The sequence below is a fragment of the Acanthochromis polyacanthus genome, chromosome 8, assembly GCF_021347895.1.
Source record: "Acanthochromis polyacanthus isolate Apoly-LR-REF ecotype Palm Island chromosome 8, KAUST_Apoly_ChrSc, whole genome shotgun sequence".
Lineage (NCBI taxonomy): Eukaryota > Metazoa > Chordata > Actinopteri > Pomacentridae > Acanthochromis > Acanthochromis polyacanthus.
Window position 1 is genome coordinate 889240 of NC_067120.1, and position 23428 is coordinate 912667.

Here is a 23428-nt window from a genome sequence, read left to right on the forward strand (position 1 = left end):
TCAGCTAAAATCTGAACTTTATTTCAGACTTATTTTAGTGATTCATGTTTAATAAGAGCTGAGGAACGGTTTTCTGAAACCATGATGAGAATGAATGGACATCTGAAGGAATATTCACTCCAATGACAATCCTGTCTCTAAAGGGCTCGTTTCCTGAAAGTAGTCGATATGAAGCTAATGAACACGAGGAACTATTTGTAACGAATAATCTGGAGCAGGGGTGTCCACCATGAGGCCCGTGGTCCAAAAGTGGTCCTCCAGAGGGTCCAATCCGGCCCTCAAAGTGTAAAAATTACAGAGAAGACATTAACTGCAGATTGTAAATTAGTAAAACTATAAATTTAAATCATAAATTGTTTTGATCATAAAGTAGAATACTAGATTGTTCATTGTTCTTTTGTCATTTTGTCTCATGTTTGTAATATTTTCTTGTTTTTTTTGTCCTTTTTCATCTGAAGTTTGTCGTTTTGTGCTTACTTTTTGTCTCGCTTGTTTTTTTTGTCTTTTGTCATTTTGTGTTTGTTTTGATTCATTGCTTTTTATATAATTTTTGTCGTTTTGTGTTTTCTTTTGTCTCACTTGTGTTAGTCTGTTTTTGTTATTTCATGTGTCAGTTTTGTAATATTTTGTCTTTTTTGGTCTGACTTTTTTCATTGTAATCCTCCAGTAAAATCCTCCATGGTTCAGTTCCAGGTGACTAAATGTTGTGTTCCTTTGTAGACACTCTGTGATCTGGGAGTTGTAATGAGGAAATGATAAACTGAGGATGAATGTTGATGACATTTAACATATTTTTCTGAAGAAATTTCAGGTTATTCGTAATGCAATAAGATATTTCCTTAAATATGAACATTTTTGCACTAAAACAAAGGAAGGATTCGGAGTCATGGTCATTTTTTATAGGTTGTTCTGCTGTGGTTTTACTGGTCCGGTCCACTGCAGATCAAACTGGACTGAATGTGGAACCTGGACTAAGATGAGTTTGACACTCCTGGTCTGGAGGGTTCGTTTCAAAGAAAAGGAAATACTTCTAAAAGAACCAAAGAATAAACAGTCAAAAGATCAAGAGGAGACAGAATAACAGAACTGAAAAAGCAGATTTTCAGTGTGCTGCACGTACTGTACCTACAGACCGACACACCTCTGTTCCATATAGCAATCTCATGCCCTCCTCATTGACGGACGGCGTACGTCATGAGCCCGAGGCCTGAGACAGGTGAAGCCTGTTGTCCAAATCCCACTCCTGTTTTCTGCTTGGCTGGACTGTAATTTCCTGGGCTTTGGAGAGCAGGACACGCTGCCCTGCACACAGGAAAACAGGCCTGATGTGCACTTAGCCCCTGTATGTGGGCAAGAGATAAAAGACACACACACACTCCCATATACACACCACCACCACCACCACCACCACCTACTCTCAGCAAGCAAACCTCCAGCCGCCATAATAGCTCTTACCTTTAAGAAATGGAACCGCAGTGCGTTGGAGCCGCGGGGTCACGCATCAGTGCTCGGCTGATAATGCCTGCGGTCTATAATTTGTTATCGGATAATTGTCTAGTTAACTATGTTTGCAGCGCGGTCTTCCTATGTCACGTACAGTAAGACACACTATGTCCTCTTTGCATCCGTTGGTTGGTTATTCAACAAAACCGCTTTTTCAAACTTCAAACGGGCTGAATGAAAGGAACTTCCTTTGAAGCCGTTTCTCAGAGAGCAGTTTCTCAAAGTTTTTAACATTTTTTCCCTGTTTTAAAGCCTTCCTTCGGGTCAGGATCATTCAACTCTGAAGGTTGTGTCACCACCCCGCTGTCTACCCAGAATCCCCTAAAACCCCTGCAGACATACTGCTGTGCCCCGGCTCCCAGATAACCTGATTAAACAGTGAGTGCCCTGTTGCTGAGCCTCAGGCATTACCGCTGCTAATTCAGCCTGTCCGCCGCCTGCTGAGGCATATGGCACAACCCCTAATGCACTCTGCCTCAGCACCAGCTCCACTCTGAGCTGTACAGGCTGGAGACGCAAACACTCCTGGTATTGTCTACTAAAGTGGCTGACGCTGACCATAAAAGACAGCAAATGGACTGAATCGGGTCACCAGGTTATTAGAATCTGTCCTGAGAGAGGCACCAAAGTAAATACAGAAGTCTTTGCTCCTTCAGGAGTCCCAGGCGTTCTAAAAATACAACTGATTATTTTCCTGGTCTGAAAGTTATTTGTTAAAGTTAGTTCAACCAGAAAACACACAGAAACTATTGAATGTTCTGAAGCTGCTCAAATAAAGCTTTAGAGTGCATTTAGGAGCAACCTTTGACGCTGTGTGGAGCAATCATTCATAAGGTCTTCCCATTACTATGCTAAGTAAGGAAAATGTAAGATTTCCAAATAGTCTTTTATGGTCTCAGTCTTTATCTCATAAGGAAAACAGGAATCTCAGAAGTGATCCTTGGAGGTCTCATTGGCTCTTCTGACTGTGAACATCCATCTCTTTGTTGACTGTTGTTCCATATAACTAGAAGTCCTTGCTGGTCGTCTTCTCTAATGGTCTCTTGTTCAGGCTGTAAGAAAGGATGCTTGGATTCTGTAACAGCTTAGTCTGGGATGCATCGTGGAACAAACCCGTTTTTCTGCTAGCTGCTATCCATCGTTGTGTTTGTATTGTTAGTCTGTTCTTCAGCTCCTACCCTGCTGTCTCCACCCCTTCATCTATCCCTACTCTCAGCAGAGAGCTGCCTTCCCTTAGCCTGGTTCCATCGGAGGTTTTCTTTTCTTATCTTTTTTATAAATGATCCCTCCCCTTAAAGTTCTTTGGTGTGTTTGGTTCCTTCCCACAGTTGCAGAATCTTGCTCATCATAGGAAATCTAAAGGAAGCACCTTTAAAGACCTTTCATGAGGTCTTCCCTTTACTATAGAAATAACACTGAGATGAATGGAATTATGCTACAGAGTACATTACCAAAATAACACAGTTGTACAGTGCATACTGAAGCTACAACCTGAAAATTATGTCAATCCATAGTGAATCTATCAACCAGAACATTTACTGTATCCCTACTGGACTGTATGTTCTGATCGCACTGCAGAGCAGCCGTTCAACACTTAAACTAGACAATAAAGACAGAGTAAAGCAAAATAATCTGCATTTGGTGGTCAGGTTTATTTCAGATTCTATAGTAGATTAAAACGTGCACAGGTCATCTCTGCTATAAACACTATCTGCTGAAACCTTATTGAGTTTACATTGAGTCGTTACTATATTGATTTAAATTGGTGCTTTCATTTTTAAATGATCTTCACAGACTAAATAAATCCCAGTTCTTTGCGGATATGCCTTCTACCACTCAGCAGACAGACAGAAAAGCCTTAGTGACAGTAAAAATGTCAGATATAAAGTGAAATGACCACGTTGTGTTTGTTTCTCTGTATTATCACTTCATGTCTTAGAATGACTTCCTTGGAGCTGAGTAGACGCTGGTAGTGTCCCAACATACAACAATCTTTCCATTTAAAGAGAACAATGAATCACTTCCACAGTAATTGCCGCTGCTGTTTGTTTGCTGGCTGTATGTTTCGGGTTCAGGGTGCATCATATCGAGCCTTTTGTACGGGCTGATATGAAACATTATTAAAGAAGTGGCAGAGATGGCAGCAGACAGGTAAGCCGAGTTTTTCACGGCTCTCCAAACAGTGCCTTGAGTGCCAGACAAAAGAAGATTGAATTATACGTTACAGGAGGGGGGGATGTTTTGTACGACGATACACCCGGGAGGGCCTTTGTGACTCTTTCAGCGCCTTTCAGAAGCAGGATTATTTTTTATCTTGCCAGACGGCCAGCTCAATGAAAGATCTTTTCTATCATTTTCTATCTCCTCTATACTTTTAACTCCCCCTCTCTTATTCACCTTCCATCTTCCGTTCAATCTCTCTGCCTCCAAAGACCATCTATTTATATCTCCTTTGACGTTCTGAGGGCTTCTTTTCTTTTGATGTAATGAGGAACATTTCAGATCAGTGACTCTGGGATTACAGACGGTGAAGAGCACATTAACATTTTTTTAATAATTTACAATTTTCGGGGACATTCATGCTGATAAAGACTTGTAATAATGGGTTTTTAAATCATTAACACTGCCTTTATAAGTACAAATTAGATCAGCACAGCACAAACATTTCCATGTAGAGTTTCAGGGCTGGCTGCTTACACATGGATGAAATGAAAAATATGCAGATTGTTGATTTTCAAGGAAAACATCTCCACTAATGTAAAGTTTTGAGTGAGGCATAGACCTTATTTATGTGTTGGCAATCAGCTGGACCACTTATTACAATCACAGTGGAGCATATGAAAGAAATAAAAACATGAAACCAGACACCTGACAGACAGGCAGCTGGATGTGGAGACAGAAATCAAGGTGAGCGAGCTGTGGACTTTTTCTTTTCAATATCAGTGCATATATTGTGGAATTCAACGGTATTGTTTATGAAAGGGGTTTTTAAACTCATCTTAGCCCAGGTTCCACATTCAGTCCAGTCTGATCTCCAGTGGACCGGACCAGTAAAACCAGTAAAATCACAGCATAATAACCGATAAATAACCACAACTCCTAATGGTTCCTTTGTTTTAGTGCAGAAATGTTCAAGGAATTATCTTTTTACGAAACCTCATGAACAAACTGGAATTTCTGAAGAAAAGTAAGTTCAGTTTCATCAGCATTCATCCTCAGTTTATCATTTCCTCATTACAATTTCCAAATCAGTGTGTCTACAAAGAAACACAACATTTAGTCAACTGGAACTGAACCAGAGAGGATTTAACTTTATGATCAACATGACAGAAGTCAGACAAAATACAACAAAAACAGAACAAAATGTTACAAAAATGAGACGCAAATTGACAAAAACGAGACACTCAACAACAAAAACTGAGAGAAACGACACAAAAGACAAAATAATTCGACTAAAAAAATTACAGAGTGACAAAAAATGGACAAGCGAGACAAAAATGAGACACAAAATGACAAAAGAACGATGGGCAATATACTATTTTATGATCAAAACAACGTGTCATGGTCCAGAAATAATTTTAAATTTATAGTTTTACTAATTTACAATCTGCAGTTAATGTCTTCTCTGTAATTTTTCCACTTTGAGGACCGGATTGGACCCTCTGGAGGACCACTTTTGGACCACGGGCCTCATGTTGGACACCCCTGGTTAATGACTTGTGATGGCTGGTGTGAGTGTGTGCACACCGAGTGCATGTAGTTTGTTCTTCATAAGATTTCAAATACATTCATTTGAGATTCTTTTTGGAATCAGCTGATGCCATCCATCTGCATCCGTTTAATTTCAGATAAATGGAAGAACATGGATGGAGAGATGAGGGATATTGAGGTATTGGTGCTGACATCTCTACAGCTGAAGGTTTAAAATCTCTGGACCAGAGAGTTGGACCAGATAGAGAAACATTTCCATCCCCAGAGTCCCACTGCTAGCACGGCTGAACAGTCTCTGGAAAGCTCTGACCTTGCTTTAGGGTTATGGAGGTTTTTTATTGTTATTTTTTGGTTCAACTGTTTTGGCTGAAGTTGTGGTTACACTTCTCACAGAAAAAAAAAAAACAACCCTCATCCATTCCCACTTGGTCATTCTGGATCTCTGAGGTTTACGGTGAGAGAATGAAACCCACTTGGCAGCTGTGTTTCCATCTTGACAGCCTGCTTCCATGGCTTAATTTCATTGGTTTAGAATTATTCAGTTTTTTTTTTAAGCTAGATGCAGCAGATGTGTACAGGACTGGTGGATTAACGGCCTCATCTCCCAGCGGGGGTTTCTGAGACGAGCTGATGCCTCAAGGTCTAAGCTTTGAGAGGAATAAGGGAAAAAATCTTCAGAAAAAGTGGGTAAAAAGAACGAAATCCCTGTGTTGTTATCACACCTTGCTGTCCTAAGAAGCTGTGCAAAAATTGGAACGAAGACTGAAAGGCTTTTCTTGTGGAGAACACAGACAGAGTGGAACATTACTGTTAATCTTGGCATCTGATAGAGATTTTTGTTTTACTTTTTTGGCAGAAATGTGTAGCTTTAGTCAACAGACAAACATTTGGTCCAGTTATTGGCAGTGACTTTTGTTAGTCCAGGTTTTGTGTTTCTAACTTTTATATCTTCTAAGCATTTTGAGGCTGCAGCCGTCCCTATAGTTCCAGGTGTTATCCTCGTCTGTCAGGAGGTTAATGGAAAAGACTCGGTGCCAGTGGTCCTCAGCTCTGTAGGAATTCAACAGACACTCTCTCCCCAGTACATCCAGGTAGAATGTTTGAACAGAACCATCCTCTCTCCTTCCATAAGATCAGTGCACCTGTTCACACCTGTGCACAGCAGATGACATGCTAGCTGTCTGGGTTAGCATAGAGGATGCTCTAACATGGATGCTCCTTTAGATGATATTGATCGAACACCATCACTAATCCTGAGAATGACTCAATCTTTGTGACAGCAAAACATCAAAGATATGACTGGCAGTAGCCTCAGCGTTACATCCACATCACCTGTGTTGCGTAAGCAGCGTTAGATTAGCGGAACTTTATGAATCTCGGCTGCTGCCTCCATGTTTTTAGTTTCTCAGCAGTTTTGTTTGATTCTCAATGATTATAGTTTTACTTTTTGGACAAATATGTGTTGCTTTAGTCAACAAAAAACACGAGCACTTCAGTCCAGTGTCGGTTACAGGTTTTTAATTGTCGTAACCCTCACTGGTTCCAGGTGTTTTCCTCGTCTATCCAGAGGTTAATGGAAGAGACTCTGTCAGTCTGTTCAGTAGATCCCTCCGAAAAACTGTTAATGTTGGTACCATTACTGACAGATGCATAGAAATATAAAATGTAAGGTGGTTCTTATTAAAGGCAGTACGGTCTGTCAGCTGCTTCTAAACAAGAGATGTTTTGAGATGTAAACTAACTTTTTCTGGTCGCTCATTTAGACTTTCCATAAACCAGCGAGTAGTTCATTTTTCCAGTAATTTGAAAAAAAATGTTAGTTTATCACTCATTAGTTGCTGAAAGATATGAAACATTTAGTCAGTCTTGAAATATTCCTTTTAATTTAAACATATCCTGTCAGTCTGCACAGTGAAATGAAACATATCTATGTATGCTGTATTTCATCCTGTGTGTTTAAGTTTGAACAGTCAGTGGTGCTGCCAGCTTCCCATTATTAGACTGGTGAGATCCTCCTCTGTGATGCCTCTGCTTCCCCTATTTGATATTCCAAATGGATTTGACCAATCATACTCATTGTGTCGGAGCTGCACAGTGAAGCATTCCAGCAGGTTTTAGGATGATGAGATTATGCCTCTCTGACTGCATCCAGGGGAGAGCATTGAGGAGAGTCTGAGGGAGGGAAAGCTCTCCCACCTGGGGACCGTCTGAACGGTGTCGGGCAGGACCGGGGTTCTGCTGGGTGGAGCGCAGCCGCCTGATAAAGGCTGAGCCACAGTGCTGGGCGCTATTCACCTTGAAGCTACTGCAGAGCGGTTTCACTGGGATCTTAAGAAAGCGGCAGGTAGGCAGAGCTCCTTTGAATTCACTCACCCAGCAAAGGGAGGGCTACTTGAATGGCTCAGGAGGAGATGAATTCAGAGTGAATGTGAAATGAGGCGATGGAAGGCGACGGAGACGATTCCATATGCATGACTCGGCCCCTTTTCACCACTTTCCTTTTCACTCTTCCTATTCTTGTCTGTGTTTAAGGCTGTGATAGAACTGCCCCAGCTCAGCTCCCTTTTCTTATGCCTTTGCCACAATAAGCCAAGAGCCCAATTGACTGGAGGTTGCAGGTCACAACTTTGCCTGTATCTCTCTCCTGTTATCAGCCGAGCTCCTCATCTGAGCACAGAAGCCTTTCAGAAGTCAGTACTAGGAGGGATTGTTCAGGACTTAGAAGAGGAGCACAGTGTTTGGTTTCATTTTAAACTGAGACAAGCCACAGACTTTAAACATAAAAACAAAGGAAGGTGCAGATGCGCATTCCATTTGCTTGTGTTATATATGACAAAATACTTTACACACTGCAGTGTTAATGTGTGATAAATGTCATCTGACCAGTCCTCCTTAAGAGTCTGGTCAGGTTCTGATTGTATGTTTGACCACTCCTCTTTACAGAATCAGTGCAGCTCAATAAAACTTCTGGCTTTCAGGTCAGTAGCAGGTTGTAGATGGAGTTTAAGTAAAGAAACTTTCATTCTAGCGTGATGTAGCCTGGTCTGTACCACTTCTATAGCGTGTTTGTTTAAACATCCAGCTACATCTAAGGCCCTCCCTCCTCCTTCCACTGGCAGCAGTTTTAGCCACAGAGCATGCTGCTGCCACCACCATGCTTGACAGTAGATTTGGTGTTCCTGGACTTAATGGTCTTCTCACTTCTAAACATGTTTCTGGCTGTTGTGGCCAAGTAGCCCAGTTTTTACTTCACCTGAAGGCCTTTTCTTCCTGTGACCAGCAGCAGGCTTCAGTCCAGTCAAACATGTTTTATTGTGTTCCAGCAGCTTCTAATTCACTGCACACCTGCTTTTTAGTGATTCTTGGTTGACTTACACATAATTCTTGATGATTTTGGATCTATAGCTGCTTTAAGATGACTCTTTTAGTGAATGATTTGCTTTTTCAGATCTGAGCTCCTTAGACCTCCCAGCCTAGCGTTTGTGGCAGACTCTATTGAGCGTATCAAATGGGCCCTGTAAAGGAAATAAATAATGTTTGTATGTTTCACTGATTCCTGTTGTCTGGAATAATGGCAGTTATGAATCATTTCCTTGCAGCAGAGGACTGAGCCGCAGTCGTCTTACACCACCGTTGTTTCTATTTTAAAAAGAACATGTTGTGTACGAGGTCTGGCTCTACACTTAAATAGTGCCTGTCAGTTAGACCCTTCCATGGGACGAGGAAATAAGATATTCATAATGTGGAATCCATTTGGAGTAAATGAACCATGGTGTATTTATGAAAAACAAATGCATGAGCAACACTTGAGTAACGAACAAACGCAGCCTTTATTCGGAAAGATGGTTTGCTTTAAAACAAATTGAGACTCCTCCACCGTGGAGAAACGCCGATTTCTCTGAGTGATAATGATCTCGGCTTTGAAAGCAAATAGTCATGCTCGAGCTTCAGTGACACAGTCTGAAAGCAAACATGGAGAAGCTGCAGAAGAGAGATCACCGTGACCTACTGTACAGAAGACAAGGTGAGGTCACAAATCCACCCTCTGAAGGTGGTCCACAGAGTTACCAATCTGGCACAATTAGGCCCATTTTCTCCAGTTCCCCTTGCTTTTTATAAGTCATTTACCCTGCAAATGAATTCAGTCTTTGCTGCTTGCACAAATAAGATGCTCATTTTAAACTTTAGAAGATATTTGACTATGATTGGTGACAGTAGCAAAACAAGAAGCGCCCTCAGAGAGCGCAGTCCTCCTCCAAGGCTGCTCATTCCACCTCGTCATTGTCAGAAATGCAGCATATTTATTAGTGCTAAACAACATGAAATTTATATGCCTTTATTCATCGTGTTTTGAGCCATGCTTTTATTCTGAAAGGTGTTTAAACCTATTTGTGGAAGTGAATTATTGTGAGAGTACGGGGAAATTGTTCTGGTCTGTCTGTGTTGGTTTGGCGGTCCGTGTTGGTAAAGTTCCTAATGAAGATGCAGTGGTTCTACCTGTTCTATGAAAAAGCCTGGAATTAATTCTTTATTAATTGGTTATTAGTGATCAGAAATCACAGCAACATAGAATGTGTCCATTTAATGCAGATGTACCCACAAACTAAATGACCTCACGCTGAGCACAGGCGTGTGTTCTGCATGTGTACGTTATGTACAGACACCGGATCACGTGACCTAAATATGTAACGGGGGAGTCGGAAACACCCCCACAGTTTAATCAGCTGTTCCTTGGATCATTTCTGATGGATAAGTCCTGATAAGTCCTCAGAGGTGGATTTGTAGTAGGATCACAATCAGCTGATGTAGTGTTCACTGGTTGTCATGGTTACAGTGATGCTGTGCTGCTATCTGGAAATGATACAGAAATCTTTAACTAATCCATGGATCCAGACCATAACAGCAAAAACAAGACACAAAACGACAAAAATAACACAAGATGACAAAAGGACTTCTCTTGTGGGTTCTTGAAGACGTTCTACCTCATCTTAGATGAAAGCTACAAGAAAAATCCAGAGAAGTCCAGTTTACTTCTCTGGACTTCTCTTGAAGACGTTCCTGTGATCCTTGAGTCATTTCTGACCTTCCCTGAAAATTTCATCCAAATCCGTTTTTGAGTAATCTTGCTGACAGACAGATTCAGACAAACCAGCGTCCATCGTGGCATAGCTCTGCTGCTTTCCTTGGTGGAGTAATGACAAATGAGTCCTTGTTTTGGTAACAGGAAGTGACGAGCCCTGTGAGAAACCGGACGCCTCGGGTCTGATTTAAACTCATTTATCTGCACCAACACTGCATCATTCTGGAACTGAAACGGTCATTTTCTTCACATGTTGATGCAGAAAGAGAGTAATGTTGAATTAATTACATTTAAAGCATTCAAAGCATGTCAGAGGTGTATATTTTTCATATTTTCTGTTATTCAGTTTTGATGTTTCCCTTTATTTCTCTCTCACTGTTGGATTCTTTGGAGTAGGCAGCTCCCTGGAGGCAGGAGGAGCTGATCAGTGTGCACCGTACATACAGCAGAACTTATACATTCTACATGCTGGAGGCTGATTGGGTCTCAGAGGGTTTTATTATCATGTTAAGAGACAGTATGTTATATTTAAACTGAAAAACATAAATCGCCTTTTCACTGCTAACTCGTGAACAAAGATAATTCCACGTACATTTTTGTTCTGAAGTCTTTAATAATACAAAGATCTCAAAGAGCAGAGAACATGTGTAGAGGCGGTGATTGGAGCAAGAATCCAAACGATAGAGAGTTGTTTTTTATACGCCAGTTAGAAACATGCTGCTGGAGGAGATGACTGCACAGGAGGAGATGAGAAGAATTAAAAGGTGTCCTGCATAATATTTTCATTAAAAACAAAGAAAAACAGTCACTATTTAATTTTCTAATTATACAGGAAAATTAATAACAGATTATGTGTCTAAACTCCAAGTTTCTGGGATTCCTTTTTAGTAACTGTGCTCTCATTTTGTGCTGTAATGTGAAGTCCTGCACCTCCTATGGAAACAACATAAGCAAATCTAGAACTCAAACATGTAGTTTAACTCATCTATAATGCCACAAATCATTATTAAATTGGTGTTAGCTGCTCTGGAAGACATGCTCTCTCTACATCATGTATTATTTTAGAACTCCTACTATATCTACTTTGTGTAAAAACATCCTGCAGTTCCCCAAAAGTTCCACATTTTTTGTCATGTGTCTGTTGGTTGAGTTGTTCATGGCTTCTTGTTTTCACAAAACAACCCAAAATTTTCATTTTTTTTTTTTTTACAGAATGCAGGTAGAACAAACAGTTTCTATTTTTAATGCTTTTTAAAGTGAGACACGAAGAGTGAAGAGATTTGGATGAAATATCAGACTTTTGAACGCTGATTTGATTAAGTTTGACTGAAACGTGCATAACGGTTGACTTAATGAAGGTAAATGTGACGATACTTCATATTTTTGTAGTTTTTGGCTCTGATAAATGAATCTGAATCATTTTGATGGTTTTGAAATGACAACATGCTTTTAAAAGCTGGATCTGCTGTGTTTTGGGGTTTGAAAACACCACATACATACACTCAAGGCACAATTTCAGCCTTACCTTTTTGTTTTTTGGGCTCAGTCAACACATTCAGCTACTGTAAATAAAGTCCTGTTCCCCTTTTGAAAACAAAGAGCTGCAGCATAAACACCCTGCACTATGCAGAATGTTCATAGTTAATCAAAGCATATAGCTTTATTTGGTTCAAACAGAAGTCCGACAGATATCCAGGCAAGTCAAGACCATTTTGTTTATATATCCCAATATCACAAATTGCACATGTGCCATGAGAGGCTTTACAGTCTGCACAGCTTCCAGCACCATCTGTGTTGCAGTATTTAGAGGCATTCACCATACCAAAGCGATGAAAACAGGATTCTCAAAAACAAGGTTGGCATCTGCAGTATTTCAGGTCATAGCATAAACATGCAGCATAGGTTAGTTCTTCTCCTGTCAGAATGGACTATGAGGAGTGGCGGTAGTAGAGCAGAGATGAGATGTTTGCTTGTTCTAGATAGTTTCTGCATGGATCAAACAGTGTCATGTAACTGAGCGGTGAATGCCTGGCTGTGTTTGGACGGTCGTGTTCCTTTGCTGTGGTCACATGTATGATTATAAACTCCCTCCTCTGCCGGACGGGTTTTTTCTGTGTGGTTTATGTGATCTTCTGTTCAAATATGCTGAAGCTCGACGGCACACAGCGAATGTTCTCATTACAGCTCAGATGTGCTGAGAAGTAAAGCTGCACCGTGTGCATGTGTAATGTGCATGTGTGTACGTTTGTGCTTAACTGTGTGAAGTCATGCGTGCGTTTGCTGGTTGGCACAAGATGGTAAATCTTTTTCCATGCAGATCCCTAAATACTCGTCTCAGGCCTCCTGTGAGCCTGTGGCTGTGTGAAAGGCGTTCAGCGGTGAGGATGAAAACACACGTCAAGCTAAGAACGTCATTAGTTCAGAGAGTCAGCAGTTCTGCAGGATGGAGGAAGATGGGGAAGTGGTCCCTCTTTTGGAAAAAACAAAAAGTTTCCTGTGGTAGATTCTCCTGGCAGAGCTGGAGGAGGAGGAGGATGAGATGATCTATGAAACCATTAGGCTCCTTCCACCCAAAACACTTAGTTCAGCTGCATGTGTGCCATTAGAATATCTGCTGCAGGCGCTGTGGTGATGGAGCGATAGGAGGACAAAGGGAGAGGAAGTCAGAGGAGGAGATGGAGGGAGAGTATTGGGATGACCTGTGTGATAGAGAGGTTGCCACGCATCGCTGATAGGAAGGAGGACTGGTAATGTGATGCTGGAGATAGAGGAGGAACTGAATCCCTACAGCCCTGCATCAGCGCTAATAAAGGAAGTGAAGTGATCTCTTTAGCTGCAGATTAAGATTGAAATGAAATCATTACATATGGTATCTTTACTGGATAAAAACCGCTGATTCATGGGTGCAGGCCCATCTGCTGATAAGATTTACCAAAGCTACGTGCTTAGATGATGATAAAAGTAATCCGAAACGATCAGTGTCCAGTTATACAGAATCTGAAGTGCAGTCGGGATGCTGGAGGACATGCTGGTTTCCACCATCTGTAGACCGTCTATTAACCCACACAGACAGTTAGCTCCTAAAAATCAACCGCACGTACTTTCCAAGACATTCAGTAGTGTAACTGCAGTAAACAAAAGAGAACATTGCTGAGAAAACCTTTAATTTAAGGAAGATAAATCCACCAGTTGTCTCAACTATGGTTTCATTTTTGTGGTAATCTCTCTAAGCCATCCCACTTAATTTAACAATGGTACATTCATACATGTCGGATGGAAATGGCACACTGTGTTCTTGTGAGCTGAGTAATGAGCTGCTGTAGATTAATTTGGAATTCTACTCACATTTGTGAACACAGGCAGCAAATACTGTATCTGCTCATGCTTATTCCATATTCATTTTAGATAGATGGATAGTTGTGGAGCTAAAACACTTTAACTTTTCCTTAACTCAAGTCAGAATCTCTGTTTGTCCACCACTGTGTATAAAATCCCAGCAAAGCCAATGATATTTTCCTCAGCCTCACATGTATTTCTGTTCAGTGCTAATTAGGGTTGAGCAAAATCTTACAAACTTTCCATGTCAGCGTCAGCCCAAACCAGTGGTGTTTTGTCGATTTTTCCGCAGGGGTATCTGAATCAGATGGTGTCAAATCAGTCTCTTTCTCTCTGTCTTATTAACACAATGACATGGAGCTAAATGTGAGCAATCCTTTTTGTGGAACAGTCTGAATCAAACGTGTGCAGGAGAAACAGTTGTTGTTGGGTTTTCCCCTCAGATCAGAATCAGAATTGACTTCACTAATAGTGTCATGGACACTTCTGCACAAATTTGTTTTAAAATGATGGATTTAATTTAACCCTACTGGTCCTTAATGCGACACTGTCAATCTCAGAGGCACAGCGTTCCCATTAAAATATTATAAGCCTGGAAGAAGCTGCACTCTGTACGATCTGCAGCTGCTACCTGTGCCTAACAAGCCTTTCCTGTCTGGAGCAGCTCTGCAGTGATGAGGAGAGGCAGAGAGGCTCAGTTGTAATGTTAAAGCAGCCTGAATTTCTTTTTCTTCCAGTGAACGGTACACAAACTTTGGCTGATTGTTTCACTAAAAGTTAGGCTTTTCTACACTACTGCTCCTGAACTTACTTCTCACACACTCACAACTTTAATCTCCATGTTCCAGCCACAAAATAGAATAAATACACAATAAATCTAAAAAAGAAACAAAACAACTAAATCCAACACCTGGAATAATGTCTAAAAACTAGTCGGATGAAGCTAAACTTCTGAACTCCTACCTGCTACGTATCTCTACGTCTCATATCTTAAACCTCTTTAGAAACTCCACAACACATTTATTTTTACACATTATTATATTTTTCAATCGATATTTTTTGTGTTCTTAAAAAAACTGTTTTATAGGTGTATTTATTTTAAAATCACAATCCAAACTGTTCCATCAGTTTACCCCACAAACTGATCAACATCGACTCTTCATAGTGATACAAAAGCAAATGGCTTTTTAAATTTACTTCATAATAATTTGCAATTCCAGTTCTAAACAGTTGTTGTTTATCAGGGAGTAACTTGTTTCTTGCTTTAACAGTTTGAAATTGAACAAAATCAAGTTAACAGAATGAAATATGTTGCCCAAAAAAACAACCAGCGACATACAGCCAGTGTTATTTATCCAGTCAGTCAGCCTTAGGGCTAATGAACTAATGCTAACACGCTAAAGCTACAAGTTAAACATGTTAATTACTGGACCTGCTAAACAGCAGCATTTTAGGACTATTTTTAGGACTATTCCTAATTACAGCCCCCCATTGGCTGTAGACTTTTTGGCTGTTCATCAGTTGGTTCTGCACATTTTCTCCAGTGATGTTGAAATTCTCAAGACATTACATTAATAAGCATCACCTGTACTCATATGGTTTATTATACCTTTAATTAGGGCTGGGCGATAAATCGAATTAATTCGATTAATTTGCCTTTTCTGACGATTTGAAAATTTGCCAAATCGTAAAATCAAGGCGAGCTTAAATATATAACAATACAGATTCTTCTTCTGCCTTTCACGACTTGTGCACTGGTGTTTGCTTCCGCCTCTCATCTCCTTCCACCAAAACACTCACACCCCCGTCATGGCGGACAGAACAGCAGACGAAGAGTTGGTCGCGAGAAAAGGGCCTCATGTTACATCGATTATATGGAAGTGGTTCGGCTTTGACAAGACTGACACAGAGCAAACTACAGTCATGTGCAAGGTTTGCAAAAGTACTGTGAAAACGAAGAGTAGCAGCACAACTAACCTCTTTCAGCACCTCGGACAGAGGCATCCTAAAGAATGGAAGAGTGCTGCAGCAGCGGGAGTGCGGCATGGCTAGCACTAGCCATAGCAAACAGACCGCAAAGAAACAACAAAAATCCATTAAAATCAGAATCGTCCAAGATGACTAAAAAAATTGAGATTTTTATTTTTTGGCCATATCGCCCAGCCCTACCTTTAATAAAAGAACTGACCTGGAAACAGCCGTCAGTCACTCAGCAGACGGAGGTCAGTGAGACAGTTTACTTAAATTGTTGGAATTGGGAGTTTTGAGTTGCACCAGTAAGTTTAAGAGTCCATTCCAGGGGTTTCATATAATTCTCTGCTAATATTTTAGTATCAGGGTAATAATGGCTGTTACAGGATCAATACATGCAGTGTTTCTTCATGGTCCATGGTAAAACCCCACTTCACTGCTGCTGCTGCAAACAGCTGGATGATGAAACCAACCGGAGCATTACTAGCTGCTTGTTTGCACATTTGAACGATGCTCCACTGAGCCGCCATGGTCCCCCAGGTGAACTGAGATACGACTGGAAATGGTGCCGAGTAGAGAAAACTGAGCACATTAATATGTGATGTAGGCCAGCTGAGGATCGGTCTGCAGACGAGGTCATGGAGGCAGAAAAAAAAAAGGAGAGAATGAATCTGTTCTATGAATATTCCTCTGTGCTTACAAAGGAGTCTAGGGGTCAGTAATAGGACACAGTCTGGTTAAAAATAACGTTCTCCTCCTACCTGTTGGAGATCAAACCATTTTTACATCCTCTGAGACTGCCCACTTATTACACAGACCTGGAATGATGCTCATGGAGCTCTGCAGACATTTAACGTGTGTAAATCCTGTTGGAATAAAAACGGTTTACTTTGGATGTTTACCACAGGACTGGAGAAAAAATGATAAATATCTATGGAGTGTTTTGTTGGCTGCAAGTAAGAAATCTATAATTAAGAAAAGCTTATCACAGGATTCTCCCATCATGTAATGTTTTATGAGATGGAAGAGATGACAGCATTTATGAATTAAAAACATGACTGATTTGTAGTATGTAGGGTTTGTAAAAATGAAAAAGCCCAATTTATTTAGAGTCTGAAAGTTTGACAATGTAATGATCACTCCCTAATGTTCACGTTTTTGTTTCTCTTTATTTTATTTTGGTAGGAAATAGTTTTCTGAAAAAGGAGCAAAGGTAATATTGTGCACATGTGAGTTGTACCCATCACTAAAAATTGTTAAATTGGACAAAAAAAGAATTAATAATCTAACTAATAATAATGATAAATAGTGTTCTCCTGTTAACTGTAAACATGGTTCCAGGTTTACCTACAACTGTGGTTGAATGATTCCATATCTGCTGTTAGAAGCCCCCAAACAGAGTATTTATTTAAGAGTTATTTACCACCAATGTCTCCGTATCTGTCTTTTTTTTCAAATCTATCAGGTGAACATCATCGTCATTTACAGCAGATAGAATTCATCCGTCTCCGTGTGTTTTTCATTAGAACACTGATGCTTTAGTAGGATCCAGCTGCTCATCATCTGGACCAGCCCGCCACTTTGTGATGATCTCCGTAAATGAAAGTCACCTCCCACATCGTCATCCCCACTGTGGAAAATAAACTGCTCTCTTTCTGTTTTCATCCCCACAGCTGGAAGTATCAACCACAGACATCTCTGGGAACCTCGTCGAGGAACCGGCCATCCTCGTGATCACGGTCATCGACCAGAATGACAACCGACCCATCTTCAAAGAAACGCGCTACACAGGAGAGGTTCTGGAGGGATCCCCCACAGGTAGGAGGCACTGGTAGACTGGAGGAGTCTTACTGGGTTTAACTGGACAGGATATCAGAGTGGAGCTGTTCTCTGAGCCGAGCACAGGGTTTGTTGGTGACATTTACATTTGTTAGTTAGCGTCACAGTGCACATACGTAATAATAAAATCCCCCTTCAGATCAACATCTTTAATGAGAACATGCGGTTACTCATTGTCACATCACCTCTCAGAATATTACATATATGTCATGTTTAAACCAACCGTTATTACAGAGATGATGCAGTTGATGAGTTTTTTCTTTATCAAGTGTTGGATTGCATGTTAATGTTAATAAAATAGTGATTAAGTCCGTGTTAGTTAAAGCGACTTTGTTAAATTTGAAAATATAACCATTTTTTAGCATAAAAAAACTACATTGTCTGTGATGTACAGTAATGTCCCTTTATAGGACTAAAAGCAGCACTTTTTATGACTTACAAAAAAGACAAAAAATTGTTAACTTTTTAACTTTTTTTTGTTTTTACATTAAAGGCAAAAATCTAATTTTACTTTTACAATCATGCACACCTTCACCCCACAGATCCCGGTTTAACAAAGCCAATCACTGGTATAATAACATTTCCTGTAATTTCAGAACCAAGGTTTCCTCAGTGTGCTTTACAGTCCCTTCTACTGTGATGTGACCTGGAGGTGTGGTTTATTTACTGTGAGACTGATTTTAAGTGATGGATGCCGTTTCTTTCTATGCATGTTGATGCTGTGGCCACAAATCCAGGATGTCCCACAGCAAATGACATGCTGAGCTGAGCATCCATGGAAACACAGCAGATATAACCAATTTAAACTAATGGTGCTTTAGAGTGAGAATCTCTATAATCAATCCAAAAATCTCAACATGAAAGGTCAACAGATTCATTCTGCAGTTAAATATCTGCCAAAACGTCTTTTTGTCATTTCTTCTATTTCACGTGCTTGAGCTGAACACTTGAGGAGACTGAGCTTAAATTATCGCCCATATTTGCCCCTCTAGACTCACATGTGATATGTGCTGACAGATCCAGACCTCTGCTTCCTTCCCAACACCTCACAGGCAGATGCTTCAGAATGGAAGGCTTTGAGGAGACTCTTCACCTCTGGCTCCTACTGTAAATCCTGACATTCACTTGGATGTGTTTGTCATTTTGTCACAGCAGCTTCCTTCTCCTTTCTGAGCTGTTGTCACTGCAGCAGCGCTTCTTGTTTTAATGTGACAGTCGATCCCTTACTGGGCTGGAATAGAAATAAATGCTGCTTCAATGTACAGCAGTTCTGTTTCAGGAAAGCTCCGTTTTGCTAACCCCCTTATCCAGGCTGACTGTGTGTCTACTCTGCACTTTTTAAGCCTCTGAACCCCTTCAGCTCAGTGTTTGTAAATGTATTGGAACCTCAGACTGTCTTTAGTGCAGTTTGATACAGTTATAATGCCACAAATCTGACCAAAAAATAAGATAAACGGAAAGGGAATTCTTTTTTGTTACTTATTTTACCTTTTTTTTTTAAATATATGAAATGAAGACATACAATTTTTTACATTTTAGTTTTTCTAATGCCCACAGATTCTACCAATCTGGAAATAAACACACCTCTACTTACTACAGATGTTTTAATACTCATATTTTCAAGTGGCTTCCATACGTGTCTCTAAACGTCAACCTGCAGTTTTTTTTAAAGTTTTTTTTTTTGGGGGGGGGGGTGTTGCCTTTATTAGATAGGACAGTGAGAGAGAGAGACAGGAAACATGGATAAAAGAACAGGGGAATGACATGCAGTGACTCACCATGAGCTGGATTTGAACCTTTGACCGCTGCGTCAGGGACTATAGCCCTGTCCATCATACACACGTGGACAAAATTGTTGGTACCCCTCAGTTAAAGAAGGAAAAACCCACAATTCTCACTGAAATCACTTGAAACTCACAAAAGTAACAATAAATAAAAATTTATTGAAAATTAAATAATCAAAAACAGCCATTACTTTTGAATTGTTGATTAACATAATTATTTAAAAAAACAAACTAATGAAACAGGCCTGGACAAAAATGATGGTACCTCTATAAAAGATTGAAAACTATTTGACCAGAGTGACATGATTAACTCAGGTGTGTCATTTAATTGACATCACAGGTGTTTCCAAACTCATAATCAGTCAGTCTGCCTATTTAAAGGGAGACAAGTAGTCACCCTGCTGTTTGGTGAAAAGGTGTGTACCACACTGAACATGGACAACAGAAAGCGAAGGAGAGAATTGTCCCAGGACATCCGAAAAAAAATTATAGACAAACATCTTAAAGGTAAAGGCTATAAGACCATCTCTAAACAGCTTGAAGTTCCTGTGACAACAGTGGCTCATATTATTCAGAAGTTCAAGACCCACGGGACAGTAGCCAACCTCCCTGGACGTGGCCGCAAGAGGAAAATTGATGACAAATTGAAGAGACGGATCGTTGGAATTGTATCCAAAGAGCCCAGAGAAACCTCCAAAGAAATTAAAGGTGAACTCCAAGGCCAAGGTACATCAGTGTCAGATCGCACCATTCGTCGTTGTTTGAGCCAAAGTGGACTTCATGGGAGACGACCAAGGAGGACACCACTGCTGAAAAAAACTCATAAAAAAAGCCAGACTGGAATTTGCAAAAATGCATGTTGACAAGCCACAAAGCTTCTGGGAGAATGTCCTTTGGACAGATGAGACCAAACTGGAGCTTTTTGGTAAGGCACATCAACTCTATGTTCATAGACTCAAAAACCAAGCATACGAAGAAAAGAACACTGTCCCTACGGTGAAACATGGAGGAGGCTCAGTAATGTTTTGGGGCTGCTTTGCTGCATCTGGCACAGGGTGTCTTGAAAGTGTGCAAGGTACGGTGAAATCTGAAGACTATCAAGGCATTCTGGAGAGAAATGTGCTGCCTAGTGTCAGAAAGCTTGGTCTCAGTCGCAGGTCATGGGTCTTCCAACAGGACAACGATCCAAAACACACAGCCAAAAACACCCAAGAATAGCTGAGAGAAAAGCGTTGGACTATTCTAAAGTGGCCTTCAATGAGCCCAGATCTGAATCCCATTGAACATATGTGGAAGGAGCTGAAACATGCCATTTGGAGAAGACACCCATCAAACCTGAGACAACTGGAGCTGTTTGCTCATGAGGAGTGGGCCAAAATACCTGTTGACAGCTGCAGAACGCTCATTGACAAATACAGAAATCGTTTAATTGCAGTGATTGCCTCAAAAGGTTGTGCAACAAAATATTAAGTTATGGGTACCATCATTTTTGTCCAGCCCTATTTCATTAGTTTGTTTTTTTAAATAATTATGTTAATCAACAATTCAAAAGTGATGGCTGATTTTGATTATTTAATTTTCAATAAATTTTTATTTATTGTTACTTTTGTGAGTTTCAAGTGATTTCAGTGAAAATTGTGGGTTTTTCCTTCTTTAACTGAGGGGTACCAACAATTTTGTCCACGTGTGTATCTGAATCACTAATAGCTTCACTAAGGAATGAACAATTCCTTGTTTTTTTGCAACTACTTTAATCAAATCAAATCAAGCTTTATTTATAGAGCACTTTTTCATACAATTAAAATGCAGCACAAAGTGCTATACATGTTAAAAACACTCCCCTCCCCCCGCCCCATCTCCAACCCCAACACATACACACACACACACACACACACACACACACACAGATGAAGTAATCTTAAAAGCGCGTGGCTGAGTACAGAGCAGCCAGGTCAGTAACCGTAGGGGGCCGCCTGCACGGGGCGCCGCCCACAGCACAGGGCCAGATGCCTCCGCCCGGGCATGCCCCGCCACAAGGACAGTGAGGGGCCCACACAGCAAAACAGTCTGTAGACCCCCGACTTGGCCAAGAAGATGCCAGCCACAAGACGGAGACATCCCAACCAGGGCCAATTGCAGCCCCCAGTGCAGCCGGCCCCCACTGAGGAAACACTGGAGATATGGAATAAAAACGTAAAACTACAAAGTCTAAGAACATAAAACTTAATAAATAAGTAAAGTTAAATAAAAAATGAAATAAAAAATAAAGTAAAGTACTAACAAATGGCTAAAATATCATTTAAAAGTAATAAAATAAAAATAAGTAAAGAGAGGGCTACGATTCATAAATAAATACAGTAAAATTAAAATATTAATAAAAATAAGACATTAGTTAAAAGCCACATTAAATAGGTGGGTCTTGAGCCTGCTTTAAGGAAATGTTTTGCTGGAGTTTCCCGACTGAACGCCACAGATGAGCAGTTCAAGGACTGTTAGAAAGTCCAGCGATTCCTGGCTGTGACTAATGGTGTCTTTGTAAAGCCTTACAAATCTGCTGTAGAGAGTTAAAAAATGAAGATTTCTTCTTTTGTTTTTTCTTTACCGTCCAGCTGTGGTGTGAATGACTGTCTTCCTCCATACAATGGTTCTATATGGCAGGTGAGAGCTGTGGAGGCGTCACATCCTGGACAGACCGCTGCTGTGCTGCCAGCTTTTGTTTTACTGTTGAATGTTTTCTTATATGTGGGTCTCTACATTTCAGTTAATATCACATGAACATGTTGTTGTTGTTTTTAAAGTTGGTTTTGAGGCAGACACGCTGTGCTGCTTTCAGGTGATGTGCTTTACCGTCGTTCTCTTTGCCAGTCATTCAGTGCTTCCAGCTGTCACGGTTGCACCACATTTTGCTGATGATGAAATTAGCAAAAATCAGTTGCTTCACCTCGTGAGCTCCTGCTGCTCCCCTAGAATTGCTTTCCACTGATTCACTAAAGACAAGGAGCCCCTTAAGTATTTGTCCTGAGGGTAAACATGGAGCAGACACGTTGTTTGGGGAAATAATCTAGACTGTAGTCACGATTAGAAGTAGAAAGGATGACAGAAAAACAAAAGCCTATACACTGCAGCTTCCATGATGCTTCTGTTAGTTCTCACATCATTAACACCAAAAGCCAACAGACAAAAAGGCTTAAGCACCAACAGATAAGAGGACTCAGTCAACACACACACACACACACACACACACACACACACACACACACACACACACACACACACACTTTCCCACGGAGACATTCTGAGCGGTTGACGACTTCATGAACTTGTGCTATGAATTGCTAATCCAGACGCTGTACACGCGGTAAGCAGCAGCATGTCGTTACCGGCCGTACACAACGGGATAATAGGCTGACAAACTTGCACAGTTGAATCTTGTTAGAATAATGCAGTGAAACTAAAAGTGCATTTTGATGTTTTGATCTTGCAGTAACTGGGCTGAAATGGTGGGATTCGGTTGTCAGAAAGCTGGCTGTGAGGCAGCGAGAACAAGAAAGATCCCAAATAATTGCTTGTTTATTCCCAGCTTCCATGTATGATTTCCATAATGTGGATTCCTGACCTGATGTTGTGTATTTTTTTTGTATTACTCAGTCATATATGCGAGCTCGGTGTGTGAAGGTTGCAGTCGGTGTGTGTTTCTGTGTGTTCTACCTGTGAGAAAGTGAAGCAGAAATATGACAAATCCCAGCAGGAAAAGCTCTCCTCGGTTTGGCCCCAGTGGGTACCAGACCTCACAGAACACCTGAATCATCGCATCGTAGCAGCTTTAGCCCCGACTCTGTTTAGTGGACGAGTTAACTCTGACTTCTGCCGGCTCAGCACCTCTAAATGTTTAAGAAACTGACTTTACATTATGGGTTGGATCTGATATCAGATACCAGAGACCTTCCTGCTGCTTGGCCTGATGGGACTGAGTTTGGTTTTCTATGAAATTATCTGACACTGAATCCTTTTCAGAATGCTATATATCCAGAAAACACTCCGTAAATGCTTTTAGAACTGGTTTTATTTCCTGTATGGTGCGCTTTGACAGCTCCTCTGTACTTTGGTTGCCATGGATGCCAGATCTAATTGAGCTCAGAGATAAGATGAAGGATGCAGATCAGAGGACGGCTTTTTTTCTTGCATATACCTTCAAATCTATCTG

At 40.7% G+C, this 23428-nt stretch overlaps 1 protein-coding gene across 1 annotated transcript in view; it reads left to right on the forward strand.

The window, feature by feature from the left end:
- Positions 1–23428, forward strand: part of cdh13 (cadherin 13, H-cadherin (heart)) — a 289988-nt gene that overhangs the window by 88546 nt on the left and 178014 nt on the right. Inside the window, 1 exon segment of the mRNA XM_051952057.1 lies at positions 17275–17419. Within this exon segment, the coding sequence (XP_051808017.1) occupies positions 17275–17419 (145 nt within the window).